Genomic DNA, 19,123 nt, shown 5'->3' on the forward strand with positions numbered 1-19,123 from the left:
TACCGGATACTGACCTACTATCCGGCCGGATACCGGATAGTGACCTCTTATCCGGCCGGATACCGGATAGTAACATTGCTTGATTTCGGAGTAAACAAATTGGATCTAAGAATCAGATACGGTCATAATAGTACTTGTTTATTATTTTAAAACAATTTAATCATTCCACTGACTTGCACGCGCACTCATTTTGAACCTAGAAATGAGTCCGCGCGAACGTTTACTAGGAAACAGGTCAAACCTGCAGAATGCGCACCTGAAAAACCGGAATGTAGGTATAGTTCCGCTGGCTAATATTCGGCGGCCGGATACCGGATATTCGGTCAATGGTCATGGTATCCGGCCAAACAACTATCCGTTGCATCTCTAATCCATGCCCAACAGAGCACCCACATTGAAAATATCGATATCCACATACACCCAACTCGTATTCGATCCATAGAAGCTAATTCCAACATTAGGTAATTCCATCGTTCCAATAGGTACTCTGCCTTAAAATGGCTGCCTGTAGGGGCACACACCTAGTTAATTCTAAATGGAAAACGGAACCTTCATTACACTACCAAGTCTTTCAACAGTTAAAACCATATACAATTTTTGAAACAACAATCCTACGAAGTCTTCTTGTTGTTCAGAATCACAAATGGTATATTTCGTCGTCCGTCGTGATTTAGATATAAACGTGTAAATCCCAAAGCATTTTGCCAAAACATAATATTTGCAGTGACAGTTAAATTTTATTAGAAGCAACGTAGAAGATAGGCAGATACGAACATCGAACGCAGCGTCAACGGAGTTAACATAGATACCCTGCACGGATGTAAGATCAAAAGAATCCCATGCAAACCGTCAAAACTATAAAGGCTCAATGGCAGGCGACTTACCATTTATTATCATTGTCACTTATTCTGAAGCTTGAACTACATAGCTGGAATCGATTCTTCGAGACATCTTCCCTTGGAGAACCAAAATTATCTTTGAAGGAGGCCGGTGGAGTTCAAGCGAGAAGTGGCAAGAGTGGAGAGCTTGACAAAACCGCCATGTTGACCAACCTCTCAATTCTTTCTTGTAGATTCGTCCTTTCGGTTCACACTTAACGAATAATAATAGTGAACTCAATGTCGAATAACATCGAGAACTTTTTAGAAAGTACTCGATAGAATTCATAAGCCATCTTTAATACTGCATCTTTCTAGTTCACTGCAGAAATACTCGGGCTATAACCATGTGAGCGACAAAAATAAAAATTCATTGTACACGATACATTAAAATTTATTCAATTATACTTTTGCATGTGATTGGAAGTTATGACTGAATAATATTTATTAGACCTTAACAATTGTGCCGACTGGCTCATTTTAAAGATACAATACACTACACAAACTAACTTAAATTGTATTAGAAGGGTTTCAACAAATCTTGTCTCCTCCCACAAGGTATCCTAGAACCTATATTCGTCATTCATGCTAAAATCAACAAAATGTTTCAATAGAAACCCAATTGATCAAATTGTGAATAAAACAACACGATTAATGTCCAATTGAGCTCCATAACACCTGTCGGTAGTTTCCTTAGTAAAACCGCAATATACGAGATAAATGAATATTCATTACAGTGTGATATCCCAAATCAGGGGAGTGAAACAAGTGAATCGTGAACCAGCTTAATATTACATCGAACATCGGCATATAACGCAAGTTCAAGACAAAGATCGACCCATTCTTAAGACCAAACCTAATTTTAAGCAATTCTAAGTCCTACATTTGTATTCCAGTAAACACACAAATAAAATATTCCATCTTACAAATTCATTAGAAACTAAAAGTACGCAAATAGCAAACCTGACAACTTACACTAAACTTAAGATACATAACTACTCGATTGTCAAACACAAAGTGGACTATTTAATGGAGAGTAAAGAACAAAGTTTTCTACGCAGGCAGCCGTTATACAAACCCCACAACTGATCAACTTGAAACACTCCTGAAAACACAAAAAAAAACATACTGTTTAAGCTGAAGAAAGAGATTCCGGTTAACCAAGATCGTGTGTAAGGATTGCCTGTCAGTGTGGTTATAGGAGATACAAACACAGAATATATTCATCCTGATGTTGCACCTATTACGTACAAAAATAAGTAGTGTTGTATCGAGAGGCAAAGGTTATAGCTGGACCACTGTCGACTACGACCGACGCAGCTCTTAAAATTGCAAGCAAACCCTGACAAGATTTTATTTGGCCTTCGCCTTGTTGCGAAGTTTAAGAGTGGTACTAAATTATTTTACTGGCAATAAGACTGACGTTGAAAGTCATCGAAAATCCAGGGCGGCTACCGCGAAACCGAAATTCGCACATTGCGGGGATCTTTGTCTTTTACTGCAATGAAGGCGTAATTAGAGTGATAGAGAAAAATCCCCGCAATTGACGATTTTCGGTATTGGCGGTAGCCCTACAGTCCCGATGTACACAAGAAGAAAATATTTCGTAATTATAAACTATTTTACCACAAAAATGCCAAAAAAGATGGTCAAAGATGCAAGAAACATTATTTTGAATATGATAAAACATTTAAGTAGGTACTGGGCCTAGTTACAGCCCCTGGGGTGACGTAAATGTAATTGACATGGGCGTTAATTACATTTACGTCACCCTAGGCCTGTAAGTGGGATTTTCTCACTTCCTGGCCAGGGCAAGACGTAAAACTTTAGACAAACCGCGGGCGGTAATTCGTAAAGCCCCAGATCGCATATTTATGGCACCAACACCTGCGATCTGTAGAATTCACCTCCATAGGTATGTATTGTTAATGTACTATTGATTTGACTACATACATGACGTACCTTCGCACATTATTGCCACATTCTGAAGTTGCTTGTAGCAACACTATCTCAGGGCCAAATAGAATCTTGTCAAACTTTACTTGCTTTCGCAAACTGTCAAGAGATTTCGAAGAGTCGGATCAAAAGGACCGGAAAAAGACTCATTTACATCAGTTAATTTACTCGTTACATACACGCCTACACGACCGAATGATTCACTTCAACTGAAATCCACCCAGCTATCCAAACGATTTACAGACCATCTTTCATCATGAGTCATTTTCTAGTACCGACTTAAATGCAAAAGCTACTTTTGTTAAAAAGAATGCAAATTTTATTTTACGCACGAATACGCTACAAAATGTTGTAAACTTGTTTGTTTTTGAGAGTCCAACAAAAATCGTACGTGCAACAGATTTTAATTATGAACAATATGAACCAAATGTCTACGTTATTTGAGGAAGCCGTACATTTTCAAAGTATGCAAGTTAAAGAAAATCTACTCGTTTGTGGATCACTGTATTTTGCCTCCCAAAACAGAAACCTTTGACTAGTCAAAATGTCAACATCCCGAAGACGATTGTAATTTTGAAAATTATGACCCAGGAACGAAGTACCTACGAGAGCAGAGTCGAGATCCGGAAGAAGAACCGTCGCGTATTTGTTGTAGATGAAACAAACATCGAAAACATTGAACAAAATAATTAACTTGGTCAATATTTGAACCATCGATACACCTTTTTCAAGCTGCTAAACGGTTCAAGCTACAGATACATTGCTAACTACAGAGTGCAATGAATTCAGTCGATTGACCAAATACGCAATGTAACGAAAAATCACATGCAAGTTTTTGAACCGTCTAAATGGGGAATTAAGATTGAAATATTTAGGTAATTAATTACAAGAAATTTCGATGTGTTCGATCCTTGTATTCGAATATGAAAATTTTCAGAAGTAATATGAAAAAACACGTAAAATATCATGATACTAAAAACATCTGTGACCAAAATAGTGTAACAATAACAATCTTACCTTGTTTCCTCGTCTCAGAAAAATCGGACGTCAATAGTTCTTCCGTCAATACGGGTCCTGTCGAACATTTCTGAGAATAACGTTAAGAAAATGTATTTAGAATCGCTGTTGTAATTTGATCAATTATCATTAGCTTACATCTTAAAATATGTATATGTCGCAGGCAAAATTATCAAAACAGAGATTTGACCATGATTTGATGGAATTTTTCAAGGTAAATTACAAAATGAATTCGCCATTTTAACATCGCGACTGGATCATATCCCTTAAGAGTTTTAGAGATTTGGTCAAATCTATTTAATCACTTTGCTGCGACAGCTATACCATATGACAGTTGAGACTTTATCATATCACTAAACGTGATAAAATCTAATGATAAAATAAATTGACTTTTCGGACTGCTTTCGTCAACTCACTGACGTGGTTACACGAAACACTATTTGATATCACCAGTTGACTTTAGTTGAAAGGTGTCCAAACTTTTCAACCAGATGGCCAAACCGCATCAGCCAGCGCGCCGTAGTTTGGAGACACCTGATCACAGAATAAATAGTAGTACTAGGTACAGAAGGTTCACTCTGTAACAAAACGCGTCTATTACGGCAGATATGACCGCAAAGTGGGGCAAGCGCGAGCAGGCGTCCGTTCCGTAGCGGTGCGCAGCAAGTCAGCAACTACTACTGCTAGACACCAAAATTGGTATGAGCCGCATGTACTTGTAGCGACGCGACGAAATCGCGGAGTGAGCCACGCCTGACCTGTGCCCCGTTTAACAAAAGCTTGTAACTTGTAATACAAGTAGAAGTCCCTTTTTGACAGGTTTTGTTTAAGAGCCCTTCAATGTGCACACTAGCGCCACAGCTAAAAAATCGTAATTATTTAAATTTAACGAAAGATATTGAAAAAAAGGAGGCCGCTACGTACTGTATTGTGTATTTAAGTACCTTTTGAATACATCAAACCAGTTTTTATGTTGCTGGTTTCGTCGATCTAGGAACTCAAAACAAAAACGGCCGTTTTAACTTTGGACGCATAGATTGACGAATCCAGCAACATAAACACTAGTTTTGATGAATTCAAAAGGTACTTAAATACACAATACAGTACGTAGCGGCCCCCTTTTTTTAATATCTTTCGTTAAATTTAAATAATTACGATTATTTAGCTGTGGCGCTAGTGTGCACGTTGAAGGGCTCATAAAAGGTATTTCCACTGATGTAGAAAAGGGAGTGGTGTAAAGGCTCGTGTAGTAAAGGATACTGATGGCCCGCTCGGCGTCCCACTCCTTGTGGAAGCGCACGATGGCAGAGTCGGGGCCGGTCATCTCCGCGAACTTCACGTCGCCGCACTCGCTGAACTTCTCGCGGATCAGCTGCCACGTCACCGTCGGAGGGAGCTGGTCGACAATCGAATGTTTAGTGAAGTTTGCAAATTGCGGGCATTTTTCTCTGTCACTCTAATGACGCCTTAATTGGAGTATAAGAGAAAGATGACTGCAATTCGTGAACTTCGGTGTTCGCGGTAGGCCTTCTGTATGGGGCAATTGGGGCAGCACAGAAGCCCTTTGTTTATCGACGATAAGTTTATGATTTTTCCGTTTGATGTAAAGCCAAATAAAGATAAGAAGAATGTAAAGAAGATCGTTACATTACAGATACATTGCAAAAGCGAGCTATTATTATGAACAAGTCCATTATTGATTAGGGTTGATGTATTCAGTAATAGTAGAAAAGTGACATGTGTTTTTCAAACAAAAAGTTTTGTACGTTGGCGCCCTAGTTTAGTTCGCAGAATGGCAGATTCTATAGGTTGATTAACGAAAGCTGGCACGAATGGAATTAACGAAACTTTAATTGTATCGGTGTCACCTGTATTGATATACAATCACAGCCACCATTTTATTGATTTATGTGATACACACAGTTTCAATCCATTCGTGCCAATAACCATCCATCCATTGGTTCCATATACGCCGGGCAATGCAGGAAGCGGGAATATTGTGTAATCTGACCACCCATTTGCTACAGAAAGTGGTTTGTAGCCACAGTAACTTACATTAGTGATAGCAACCATGTCGGACGACTTGTCGCGGGAGCTCTGCTGGACGACGCTGGAGTCCCGGCCGTAGCCTTGTCCGGACCCGGTCACTCCGACCATTTGGCTTCTTGAAGCTAAAAATTAGAACGTATATCAAAATATGTTCACAACATTATCCGTATATTCTCAACAGCAACAAAGTATTTAAAAAAAAATGGAAATGAAAATTGTCCCGAATTTGATGGCAAATTTCGGGTTATTAGCACTATTAGCAGGGGTGCGAAACTCCTGACTTCGGCCAAACTCCGCTCCGCTCGGCTCAGCATTGCTTCGAGCAATTATTAGCGTTAACACAATTTGACGTCCCTTTGCGTGCCCTAACTGGCCGAAAGGGATAGTGTCATATATTAGAAAGGGACAGCATTATTCGCCCCTGAAACGCTATCAAACTTCGGTTTAGTAGGAAGTTTCCTTTCTGTACGGTAGTACAATTATTTATTCTGTGTTATTAGCAAATTCCACGGATAGCAAACGGGACATGTGGCGGGATAACAATTATAGGTACACCGTCATTGGCAGCTTGGGCTACGTTGTCTTGTGCCTGGGCCTTGGAAGGGGATGCTACGTACTAGACACTCATTATATTTACGTGAAAGCGGCCCGCTGGTCATAGAAGAGTTTCCTCCCATGACATTACTACTCAAAGCATTCTTCCCAAGCGCGCTCTAATCATTATTCAGGTTCAGGCCAGTGTTCACATTAACCCCGACATTGGCAGCCTGGGCTACCTGCTGGGCCTTGGAAGGGGATGTTATGTAGACACTCATATTTACATGAAAGCGGCCCGCTGCTCATACTCGTAGAAGAGTTACCTCCCATGACATTACTACTCAAAGCGTTATTTCCAAGCGCGCTCAAATCATTATTCAGGTTCAGGCCAGTGTTCACATTGACCCCGACATTGGCAGCCTGGGCTACCTGCGCTTGTGCCTGGGCCTAAGAAGGGGATGTTATGTATTAGACATTCATATTTACCTGAAAGCGGTCCGCTGCTCATAGAAGAGTTACCTCCCATGACATTACTATTCAAAGCGTTATTCCCAAGCGCGCTCAAATCATTATTCAGGTTCAGGCCAGTGTTCACATTGACCCCGACATTGGCAGCCTGGGCTACCTGGGCTTGTGCCTGGGCCTGCGCCTGCGCGGTGAGGACGGTGGCGAGATCGCTGGCGGTGAGGCCTTGCTGGAGGAGCTGGTTTTGGAGGGCTCCTAGCCCGGATAGACTTAGAGCCTAAAAAGAAAAGTTCTCTTAATATAAATACATTCAACCCTTTAACGGGCAAGACTGAAAAAATCCTCAATTCAAGCCTTATCGCCATCATATAGTCGTAAAAATTCTGTACAAGAAAAAAATACAAAAAGATTGTGTTACAAATTAATTGCACTTCCAATGACGATTAGCGAGAAACGAGAGTTTTTTTCTCTATCACCAAATATTTATTTATTTTACAAGAGGGCAAAGTTGTTGTTTAACCGGTCGTGCTAATATTGATACCCGAGCAAGCGAAAGACTCCAAAATTGAACCACGAGTGTAGTGAGTGGTTCGAAAAATGGAATCTTGAATGTTGCGAGGGGTTCAAAGCAAGAGGGTTAAACAAAATTAGACCCCGAGTGAAACACAAAATTTTTCACCAACACCAACCTGAAGCAAATGTAAAATATCAAACAAAATCAAATAAAATCAAATCCAAATGAATGTTATTAAATATTTATCATCCAAAATCATCATTTAAAAGTCAATCCTACCATCAAACATAAGAAAACAACTCAAAATTTGTATTCGATTACTTCGCCTCACATGTGAATAAAATGCAACTTCGCTATCAGTTTTTGAAGTGCAAAGCGAGTCTTTCCGAGCCGGTGTGGTGAAAAAACTATTTTCATATCGCAAAGGAATAAGAAATAAGGTTCACCGATGATCTAAATATCCATATTAGTACTACAATACCTGTAAACCCAACGGAACTCCTCCTCCCAGCGTGTTGGCGGCGAGCGGCGCGGCCGCCAGCCCCGCGCCCAGCCCGTTGAGCGCGGGCCCGGCGCCCAGCACGCCGGGCGCCAGCGAAGAGTTACTATTATTCAGGTTCAAATTTGGCCCGTTGGAGTTCTGAGGCAGGTTCCTCGCTACGTCTCTCAGCGGTTCCCCGTTGGGTCCGAGGCCCAGGCCGATGCCTTTTAGACCTTCCGGCAGTCTGAATTCAGACTTTTCCGAGTTGCCCCGGTCCATTCGGACCGTCATTCGGCGTTCGTATAACATTTGTTTGTCGAACATGGATATTGCCTGTAAATAAAATATGAAAATATTTAGAGCGACTTTCGTAATCACAAAAACTACTAGACTCCATAGGACGCTTACGTTTTACGATGTAGCCTTTTTTAGGGTTCCGTACCTCAAAAGGAAAAAACGGAACCCTTATAGGATCACTCGTGCGTCTGTCTGTCCGTCCGTCTGTCACAGCCAATTTGCTCGGAAACTACTGGACCAATTAAGTTGAAATTTGGTACACATATGTAAGTTTGTGACCCAAAGACGGATATGTTACGTCAACAAATGAATTTTAAACATAAGGGCTACTTTTGGGGGGTAAACGATCAAATTAAAAAATAAAGTTTTGCAAACTATATCGTGTCACATATCAAACGAAAGAGCTCATTGTGAGAATCTCAAATATATTTTTTTTATAAATTTACGATAAAAAGTTTAGAAGTTATTCAAGAAAATAGACAAAAAATTACCATTCCCCCCCCTCTATCTCCGAAACTACAGGGTCTAAAATTCTGAAAAAAATACACTAAATAGTCCTTTACCTAAAGATGACAGGAAAACCTATTAGAAATCTAGAGTCAAGCGTGAGTCGGATTTAAGAACAAAAATGCGGTTTAGGTTATTTTAGGGACACAGCCGCAATGGTTTAAGTGAAACGTGATGTAGACAGCGATTGCGAAGGCCCTAGGCCGATATCCGCATAAGGCCGAAGGCCCGAAGCGTCCGGACGAGGCGTGCCTTTAGCTTCAAGCGTGAGTCGGACTGAAGGCAAAAAATGCGACTAGGCTGTATCTGGCACACAGCCGCAAAAGTACTTGTAGTACTGATTGATTAGGTTTAACTACTCGTATTGTTACGGGTGACCAAAAAATAAACTAAGTCTATTCCAGTTGCCAACGTGCAATCCCGAAATCGCGAAGAAAAATTTAGCTGTTTCATACATTTTGGCTGGTCCGTTTTCTATGAGAGAATACATTTTTTTTGCAATTTCGGCGTTCGTCCCATTGTAAAAATTGTAAAGCTTAGTATAATCCCAAAACCTCCCTGGCTGAGGGACTGGCTATTTTTAGGCCACCCTGTAGGTATTATCTCTCTTCGGCCTTCGCTTTTAAAACACTTGCGAAAGTTGTAGGAAGCGCGACCAGTCGAACGCTCCGAGCTATAGTATCAGCCCTACAGCCCTACGCGGAGCTTGGTCTTCAGTCTTCGCATTTGGACACTTGTACTATTGTTCGGCATTTAATCTTCCTATCTAAGCTACTTTGCATAGTTGCAGAGATATAAACCACCACGCCAGAAAACTTCATGTTACATCTGGTTTTTGATTGACCCATTCGGGTTTTTCAAGACGTTTCACTCACGTCACGTTTCACGTAAATTTAATTTATTGAAAATTGTGTGATGTACGGAACCCTTGAAATGCGAGTCCGACTCGCACTTGACCAGTTTTTAAATAAAAACGAATGAAACTGATAAACAAAAAAAACTGAGAGGTTCTTGGACGCGTTATCGCGCCGCCAGAAAACTTACCTCTAAATCCCAGGTACGCGGTTACGCACGAGCAATTTTAATACAAAATGTATGAAAAGTTTAAACTTTTGACTTTAGAGGTGTTTGTGTTATGTATGCCCGGGATTCGAGGAATTAATAATTAACCATATATTATAAACTATTTACCTGCACGGCTTCTACAGGATGATCGTACTCGATAACGGCGAACCCCCTGCTGTTGCCATCCTTGTCTACCGCCAAGTCTATGTTACGGACTTTGCCCGCCATTTTGAAAATTTCCTTTATTTTGGCACGATCCGCCTTATAGTCAAGCTGTAAAGGAGAGGAGGTTGGTAATGGGAAGGTTATCAGAATTCTAAAGATGTACTAGTGCATAATTCTTTTTTATTTTCTCGGAAACGTCATGCTATGCTATATATTTGTCATGCTAGTTCAGACAACCTCAGTACTTGCTGTACCGAGACTGACTGAAATAGCAAGACACGTTCATACGTTTCCGTGAAAATACGATTGAAAATAATTATGTAATTATGTACATATGTAGTTAAGTTTCATACTATGCAGTGCTAAATTGATGCAACGCCTTGACTAGATTTCATGCCTTCAAATCCATTTTGAATTGGCGATGTGGATATTGATTGATGCGTCCCGGGATGTCAAGTTTATTGATGACTCTTACAACTCACACTCACAAATACGAACGTTTCCGAGAAAATACGATGGAAAATAATTATGCACTAGTGCACTACATCTGTAGGTACTTACATTTGCAACGAAAACTTTCTTAACTAGCGGCGGCTGAACATTAATAGAGTCGAGGAATTCGAGACTGAGACCGTATGTGTTGAAGTTTTCTGGCTCGCGAGGTTTCATCATTCCCCATCTGAAAATCAATATATTACAAACTTTTATTTTCCGTCATTTTGCCTGTATACTAGTATAACATCAAAAATATCTTAACAAAGCTTATAGTTCGTTTTTTTTAGCATTAGAAAGAACTTCAAAGAAGGTAAGCGATCTTGGCATGTCTTTTAATTGAAAAACGCTTTTTAACAAAACCGGGCAAGCGCGAGTCGGACTCGCGCACGTAGAGTTCCGTACCACAACGCAAAAAACAAAAACAAAAAAAAAACGGTCACCCATCCAAGTACTGATGACCACTCCCGACGTTGCTTAACTTTGGTCAAAAATCACGTTTGCTGTATGGGAGCCCCACTTAAATCTTTATTTTATTCTGTTTTTAGTATTTGTTGTTATAGCGGCAACAGAAATACATCATTTGTGAACATTTCAACTGTCTAGCTATAACGGTTCGTGAGATATAGCCTGGTGACAGACGGACGGACGGACGGACGGACGGACAGCAAAATCTTAGTAATAGGGTCCCGTTTTACCCTTTGGGTACGGAACCCTAAAAATCAATAACTATTACTTATGAAAGCAGAAGAATATAAATGATCGTATTAGATTCATAATTGTTCCATATTTGCCGTAACTTATTTTTAAAATTAGTTTTTCAATTAAAAGACACATCAAGATTGTTTACCTAATTTCTAATGCTAAAAAAAACGAAGTATAGCAATGTGATTACAGTTTTAGGATAAGTGGCTAAATTATATGTGACGTTCCACGGGAAAAGGTACCTTATGAGGGTTTCTAGTTTCGGAGTTATGAAATGTTTTGTAAAGAGGTGAAAAAATGCTAAATTTTTTTTTATTGTGTGATCTCAAACCTTAATGCGTAACGTTTGTTTACCTGTTTTTATTTTTGTTATAAGTTAGTTATAAGCCTAGTAACGTCGACTCAGAGTTTAGTAAAAAGGTACCTTATGGAAAAAAGGTTGAAAATTTCCAAGAAAACTAGTCAATACGGGAAAAGAAGTTTGGTAGAGAACTGTATTAGCATTCTGCAAAACTAATTTGATAATTTCAGTTCTGGTTGGGGCGCCTAGCAAATATTATAACCGTACATCGACCGACATTATAAATCCAAGTAGCCTGCTATTATACTAAAGTTACTCTCGTCAAGTCTTTCTTAACTAGAATAATCTTCATTTGGTTTGGTCGCATGCAATAAATCAACCATTGGTTTGCTGAAAAATGCCAATACCCGACGCTTACCTTATGGAATATCTAAGGTCATTGAACCTCAATGCCGCTTGTCTTCAATGGCAACCAAAATATATTATTGATAAGAAATAGACGATTTATAACATCTGTACCCCAAAATATTATTAGTTTATCCGAACTGTTCCATCATCATCATGCCTCATCATGTAACTTAACCACAAGGTACCTTTTCATTACATACAAATTATTGGTCTTTTTTAAGATTATTATGACGAAGAACCAATTAAATTTGTGGCAGTTTAATGTAAATTAATATTTTCTATTCATAAAAGATAAAAGCTTCAATGTGATTGATGTTTTGTAGTGATGTATTATTAGATTTATTTCCATAAGGTACCTTTTCGTAAATGTATGGAGCAAATACTGTTATTGTTATGTAAGTTTAAAGTGGCATAAGGGGTTAAATATAGTATTTAGTTGGGGTTTTAGGTTTTATTTCATTTGAATGACAGAATTTCTTTCATATGTGCTCAGAAAAATTGATTGTGTGTTAGATTAAAAGTAAAAATTTTCAATTTTCTGATTTTATATGAAAAAGTCAGAAAATACATTTTCACCTCTAAATCGGTATTGTTTTTTGCTTAAACTGTCTCTCAGTGTCGTTTTCTAATAGATAAAATTTAAATCTTAAGAGCTCATTGCAATCAATCGTGAAAATGAAATAAAACTTTATTTTCAAGAGACTGGTTAGTATACACATAAATCAGTCGATATCAAAGGTTTCTATTTGCATTACAGAACAAGTCGCAACATTTTTTTAATCTCAGATATATAAGGTATTATTATTTGTAGTCAACTATGTAACTTACTTCAGGAACATAGTTTTTTAGGCGGCTAAACTTAAAACTTCTCTATCGTAAAGTTGCTCATTTCACATTATTTTCAAAAAATCATATCTCTGTAACTACGCAACTTAGGAGGTTGATCTTTTGTGTTATCGATAGCTTATTTATTGTAGATTACTGGGGTATGCATAACTCCATACCCGCCATAAGGTACCTTTGACCGTGGGACGTCACATATTTTTATTAATTATAGCTAATTAGAATCACCCATACATTACCAGTCTACCCACTGATGGGCTCTTAAATTTTTTAACTTCACACACACCTTAGTATTTCAATACCTACTGCATATTATGTGGCTTTCCATCAGAGAAGGGTCCTTATGCGCAATCCGCACCTTTTTTATCAGAATTTCTGTTGGAATTTCAGATGGAAAGGTGCTTATTGCACTTGAAGCATAAGGACCCTTGCCAAGTCACATAAAGCCTTGGGAAGCCATATGTATATGTATCCTCGTGAATTTTTCGTATACTGCCATATTTGTAGATTTAAATAGCTTACCCATCTTTATCGTCCCTGTTGTTCCTGTTGCCGCCGCCTCCTCCTCCTCCACCTTGTCTGGCAGACCCAGTCCTGTTACGTTCATTACCTAAAACATAAACATGTCCTTCATTTGTAATTGTTTATACAAAAAGGTTAATATACAACATGTCCCAAAATTCAACGATACACTGGCAACCAAAGATGGACCTGCTCATGACTCGAGTAAAAATAATTTGGCCAAGCCCGAGATAGCTCGAGGCATTTAGTGTTCCGTACGGCTACCAACAGTTTGGCATTGACATAAACGATATCGTGAACGTAATTTACTTCCTATAGGTATATCTCTTTCGCACTAATATGTCAGTACGAGCGAGATGCATAGAAAGTAAATTACGTTCACGCCCACGGTAGCGTTTATGTCAATGCCAAACTGATGGTAGCCGTACCGCTCGCATCGTTACATTTTACAGAGGTTGTTTGCCTGTTTTAGGATACCGTATTCAACTACACACACAGAACAATAGTACAAAGTGTCTAAGTGCGAAGGCCGAAGGCCGAGCTTTAGCAAAATGTCATCGCTTTAGCACAGAGCAATAGTACAAGTGTCTAAATGTGAAGGCCAAAGGCCGACCTCCGCGTAGCCCGAAGGCCCGAAGCGTCCAGGATGTCAGTGCTTTAACACAGAACAATAGTACAAGTGTCTAAATGCGAAAGCCGAAGGCCGAGCTCCGCGTAGGGCCGAAGGCCCGAAGCGTCCAGGTTGTTAGTACTTAAACACAGAACAATAGTATAAGTACCTAAATGCGAAGGCCGAAGGCCGAGCTCCGCGTAGGGCCGAAGGCCCGAAACGTCCAGGCTGTCAGTTCTGTGTTTAACCACTGACATCTTGCAGGCTTCGGGCCTTCGGCCCTACGCGGAGCTCGGCCTCCGGCCTTCGCATTTAGACACTTGTATTAATTACCTGTGTTTAGAACTGACCTCTCCTGGATGCTTCGGGCTTTCGGCCCAATGCGACTTCAGCCTTTGGATCTCGCGACTTAGACACTTGTACTTAAAAATACTTGGAAAAGTTACGGGAGGCGCGCGTCTGTCGGACGCTTCGGATCTTCGAATCGCTCCTTCGGCCTTTGCATTTAGTTAAATTCTTGTACTATTGCTTTGTGTTTGAATACCGAAGTCGAGCATCTCGCGAATGCTTGATGTATTATAATAATTTAGAGTAAGGCCAAGCGCGCACCACGGCTTTTTTGTCCTGCGATAATTTTGTCGCAGAAATGCAACGTATGTGTTTATATGTTAGTGCACGCATATGCGACAAAAAAATCGCAGCGATTTTAAAATTGTGATTTGCCACATTTTTCCGCGATTGTTCGCGACGCGATTGTCGCAAAGTGAATTGCAGCATGCGGAGTTGTATGGCCCCGCGCGCACTATGATAATAAAATCGCACCCCGGCCGGACCTCAGTCGGCATTTCGCTCTCCAAACCCCAACATCTCGGCACCTGCATCTCCAATGGAGTCTCAAAATGAGACGCTAAATGTTGACCATTTAATTATGGAAATAGACGGGGATCACCTTTGTGTTATAAATGCTCAAAGTCATACAGCAATCGCATATTAAAGACACGTTTCATGACAAGCGACTGGTACGAAATCCATGTTGAGAATGAACAAATCGACGACTTTTTCATCGCAGTGCGCTCAGTGAATTTTCTGCGATATATTACAGCGCGATTCTAAAATCGTGTCGCAAAAATTAAAATCGTGGTGCGCGCTTGGCCTATAATACCTTAAATGTATACTCCTTCAATTTGAATTTAGAACTCATTATTTTTTTTATTTGATTTTGTTTCTAGTTCTATGCCATATATATAGACTTTAATATTATTTAGAACTGCTAAAAAACAAGATCGGCTTACTTTAAATATTTCGTCAATTTTACCTTTGTTTCTTAAAACTGATATTTAACTGACATATACTATTAATGTCTTCCAAAATTATTTTCTCGTAACAGGACTGAGGGGCTACCGCGAAAACCGAAATTCGCAATTTGCGGGGATCTTTCTCTTTTACTCCAATGAAGGCGTAATTAGAGTGACAGAGAAAAATGCTCGCAATTTGCGAACTTCTATTTTCGCGGTTATAGCCCTGAATCTTGTTGCTCACCGATCCGTTCAAAAATATACATAAGTACTGAATATAATTAATAGATATTATAATTATACAATTAATACAGAAATGTAATGGTACTTAATGAAAAGGAATATTGTGTATAAATTGTTTCGACGAATCAGATACTCTCAATGAAATCTATACATGAGGCCAAAGCTGTTCATAAATATTAAATGACTTTATTATCTCTATACGCCTTACTAACTCTATGTGTCCTATTGTGGAAAAAAAAACACAACGACAGTCAAGAACGGAATTCTTAATTTGAATTTTTCAGATTTTTGAGATGCCTAGTCCATTGGTTGGAAAGCCCGTTCGAAATTTAAACTTATATGCAATATAATAAGGTCGTATTTTGTAGATCTCTCTCATACTTATAGTAGGCTATTGAGATAAAATTAAATATCCCACAAAAATAAGCAAGCAGAATTAAACTTTGTGTCAAAGACATAAGTCATAAATTTCAATGCCAAAGTTTTAACTAAGGATGTTTCTTGCTAAAATTAGTGCCTAATATGAATTGACCAGTGTAAGCATCAGTTAGCTAGCCCTAAGCAACCAAAGGTCAAGCTGCAGTTGGAAAACTAATAAAGATAAAGTTAAGCTGATAATTTTCCCGCCGTCTCCATGCTTCTTTAAGTTGGGTATTGACTGGTCAGCTGCCTGTTAGCTATAGTTTTCGCGAAAATCACCAGGACAGAGGTGAAAATTTTTGTATGAAAACTTGCAACTTTAAATTCATTTTTTGACGAAACTATTGCAGTCTAAAATGAAGTCAAAATCAGTCCATCAACTCAATTTTTTGCAAGCTTTCTAATGGTACCCCACACGATTCTTACAAATAAAAAAAGTTTCAGCCTACCCCTCTCAACCCCCTAAATTTCCCCCTTTAATAAGAAATAAGCAGTTTTGACTTATTTACAATATGAGTGGTGGTAATTGCTATAACTGTTCCAAATTTTAGGTATCTATGTCAAACGGTCTCTGAGAAAAACGTATTTAACTGATTTGCAAGACCGAAGTGATCCCATAAGTGTTCCGTAAACAAAGTTTTGTACGGAACACTAAAAATGAAAAAAATATATCTCAATCTATTATGGAATTACAAAAAAAGTTTATCATTGAATTTTGGGACACATTGTATGTGGTGGAGGCTCTGGAGCCTGGAGGAGAAGACAGGCTCTGATACAGGGACATGTGCAAGAAATGGGAAAGGCCCATGCCCAAGAGAAACCAGACGCAAAATCTGAGGAGAAAGACTAGCAGTAAGCACTAAGTATATGTAATTGGAAGTGCAGATACACTTCTGTGTTTACACCACGTAAAATTGTTGCGCTTGTAAATTCTGCTGGGATCTGTCAAATTTTCAGGAAAGAAAACCTAATCATGTTTACAGTACTTCAGTTTGGTTTTAAAAAATCAAGCACTTGTCTGTGTTAACAAGTGCAGCGACAATAAGCTGTGTGAGGTTTATTAAGATTTTTTTACACTGCAATGCACACTTTTACATCATTGTACATGTTTGCATAAGGTGTGGCACAGCCTCACGTTGAATTCTGCCCTGTCAATTAAACAGCAGTAACATTTCTGTAGTCTTCACATTGGATGTGTTTTGCACGCCCCTCCACTCTGGGATATTGCTAGGTATATACACGCATAGTACTGTCACACTCGTTAACCAGACCTAATTCTTATTAGTGATAACCGTGTTCAAGACTATGGAATAAATATTAATGTATACTTAATACTATTTTTTTTTTTTATGGTGCAATAAAGGAGATGCTTATAAACAATATGAATTTCTTCTTCATTATAAAATTGGGATGTTATGTAGTTTAACCTAATTAAAAATTAAAAAATTTGGTACCTGTCTCTTCTTTTAAGACTAACTTCCTTCCATTGAGTTCATATCTGTGCATCACATAGAGTGCTTTTTTCATGGCCTCAGTGTTACTGAACTCAACAACACCACACCCTCGTGGTTTCCCATTGTCATCATTAAACAACTCTACATATGCCACATCACCAACCTAGAATACGATAAAAAAAAGTTTCATGAGGAGAAATGAAAAAGATAGAGCTTCTAAACGTAGGATTTTATTTTATTTATAATCAACCAACCACAGAAGGGATAATCCCCTATGTATTGTATATGTCATGCTCATGACATTTCCACCGCATACATACCTTACTATTACACTGCCTATCGCCTTATTCATTAACGCGCTACAAACCTAAATCGGCTAAATCAGCTAATAAGCATTTGTCTTTATCTGTTATTTTGACTGATGTATTTGTAAGAAAGGGATAAAACACAATTTAACTACATTGAGGGGTTGTGCACAAATCACGTGAGGTGTTTTCGGTTATTTTTTGACCCCCCCTCCCAATTGGTGATATTTGGTGAGCTTTTTGGCTACCCCCCTCCCCCCACACAACCTCACCTATATTTTTTTGAATTTTTTTCATTCGACCTAATTTTAAGATAAATAGTATTGTATATAGAAAATCTTGTTTATTTTTATATTTTCGTTAAATAGACTCGCTATTTTGAAGTGCAGAGTGAAGATTTATGTTTAACGAAACCGAGAAAAAGTATCTACATGTGTGGTAGGTTTTTTTTTCTTAGTTTCGTTCACTGTAGAAAAATACATGTCAGGTTTCCTTATACCCCTCTCCCCCAATGTGATCTATCGTGATTTTTTCGTGACCCCCCTTCCCCTATCAAACCTCACCTGATTTGTGCACAAGCCCTAAGGGGGTAAATTAATACAAAAGAACATTATCCAGAAAATGCAATCCCACACTTGTGAAAGGTTTTGCATGTCCATATGCACTACCATGTGTGTTTTAAAAATAGCCAGAAAACAGTGAAGATGAAAGAGTTTCGCTCTACAAAAGTGAAAGGGAACATTTACATCTGTAGACCCATAAAAGTAAAATTTAATTATGCATACCTTTTCCTTGAATAAATCTTTTAGCTCAGTCCAGCGGAACTCGTATGGAATGTTGGACACGAACAAGCGTTTTCCATCTGATCGCGCTTCGCGGTCATTAGAGCGGTCTCTTTGAGCGTCGGAAAACCTGGAAGGCCTGTCTCCACGCTTTGAACGGTCGCGTTCTTTCTCTCTTTGGTTATCCATTTCTTTATCAGGGCCTAAATATAATTAAAATGCATGTATAGGAAAAATTACGCGCAGTTTTTTTCCTGTAATAACATCCAAGTGGTACAAAAAGCATCAAATAAATCTGGGTTAATGACGTTATGGAAACTTTCATCGATTAGCCTGTAGTTGCACTGTCAGACTTGAACTTATTTACTAAAATTATTAGTAAATTAACGTGGTAACTGAAACGATAGCGTGTTCATTCGCCGGTTAACATGCAATTACGCCGGCCGAATGTGATGTTCCCTTTACCGGCCAAAGTAAGATTGGTATTCATGTTATACTAATAAAAAAATACTTACTGTTGGCTGCTATAGACTATAATAATATTATAACTAGCGTACAATAATAGAATGCTGTATCAATTAGTAGAATTAACAGTGGTTATCAGTAAACAAATCACTTTCGCGAAACTGTACAAAATGGCGGTTCAATATTTTTTTTATAACTTTGGCAGCCCCGTCGCCACATCTAATCCAAACCGTTTAAGATATTCATAATGACGCATAAATTTTAGCATTTTATGTCCAGGTTAAAGCGTGGTTATTGATTTTATGCGTAGAATGGAACGTTATTTCGGTCAAAAGAAGCGATGGCGC

General features: G+C 38.8%; 1 protein-coding gene across 1 annotated transcript; it reads right to left on the reverse strand.

Moving 5' to 3' along the window:
- Nucleotides 1–1,251: 1,251 nt before the first annotated feature.
- LOC134669664 (heterogeneous nuclear ribonucleoprotein M) lies at nucleotides 1,252–18,973 on the reverse strand. The gene is made up of 12 exons (XM_063527342.1): nucleotides 18,827–18,973; nucleotides 18,315–18,514; nucleotides 17,225–17,387; nucleotides 13,203–13,290; nucleotides 10,493–10,610; nucleotides 9,893–10,039; nucleotides 7,898–8,230; nucleotides 6,924–7,179; nucleotides 5,907–6,022; nucleotides 5,112–5,247; nucleotides 3,852–3,921; nucleotides 1,252–1,983 (listed from the first exon to the last, which is right to left on the reverse strand). Exons 2-11 carry the CDS (start codon nucleotides 18,498–18,500, stop codon nucleotides 3,866–3,868), a joined length of 1,599 nt encoding a protein of 532 aa, XP_063383412.1. The 5' UTR covers nucleotides 18,501–18,514; nucleotides 18,827–18,973; the 3' UTR covers nucleotides 1,252–1,983; nucleotides 3,852–3,865.
- Nucleotides 18,974–19,123: the final 150 nt, after the last annotated feature.

The sequence above is a fragment of the Cydia fagiglandana genome, chromosome 12 (genome assembly GCF_963556715.1).
Source record: "Cydia fagiglandana chromosome 12, ilCydFagi1.1, whole genome shotgun sequence".
Taxonomy (NCBI): Eukaryota; Metazoa; Arthropoda; class Insecta; order Lepidoptera; family Tortricidae; genus Cydia; species Cydia fagiglandana.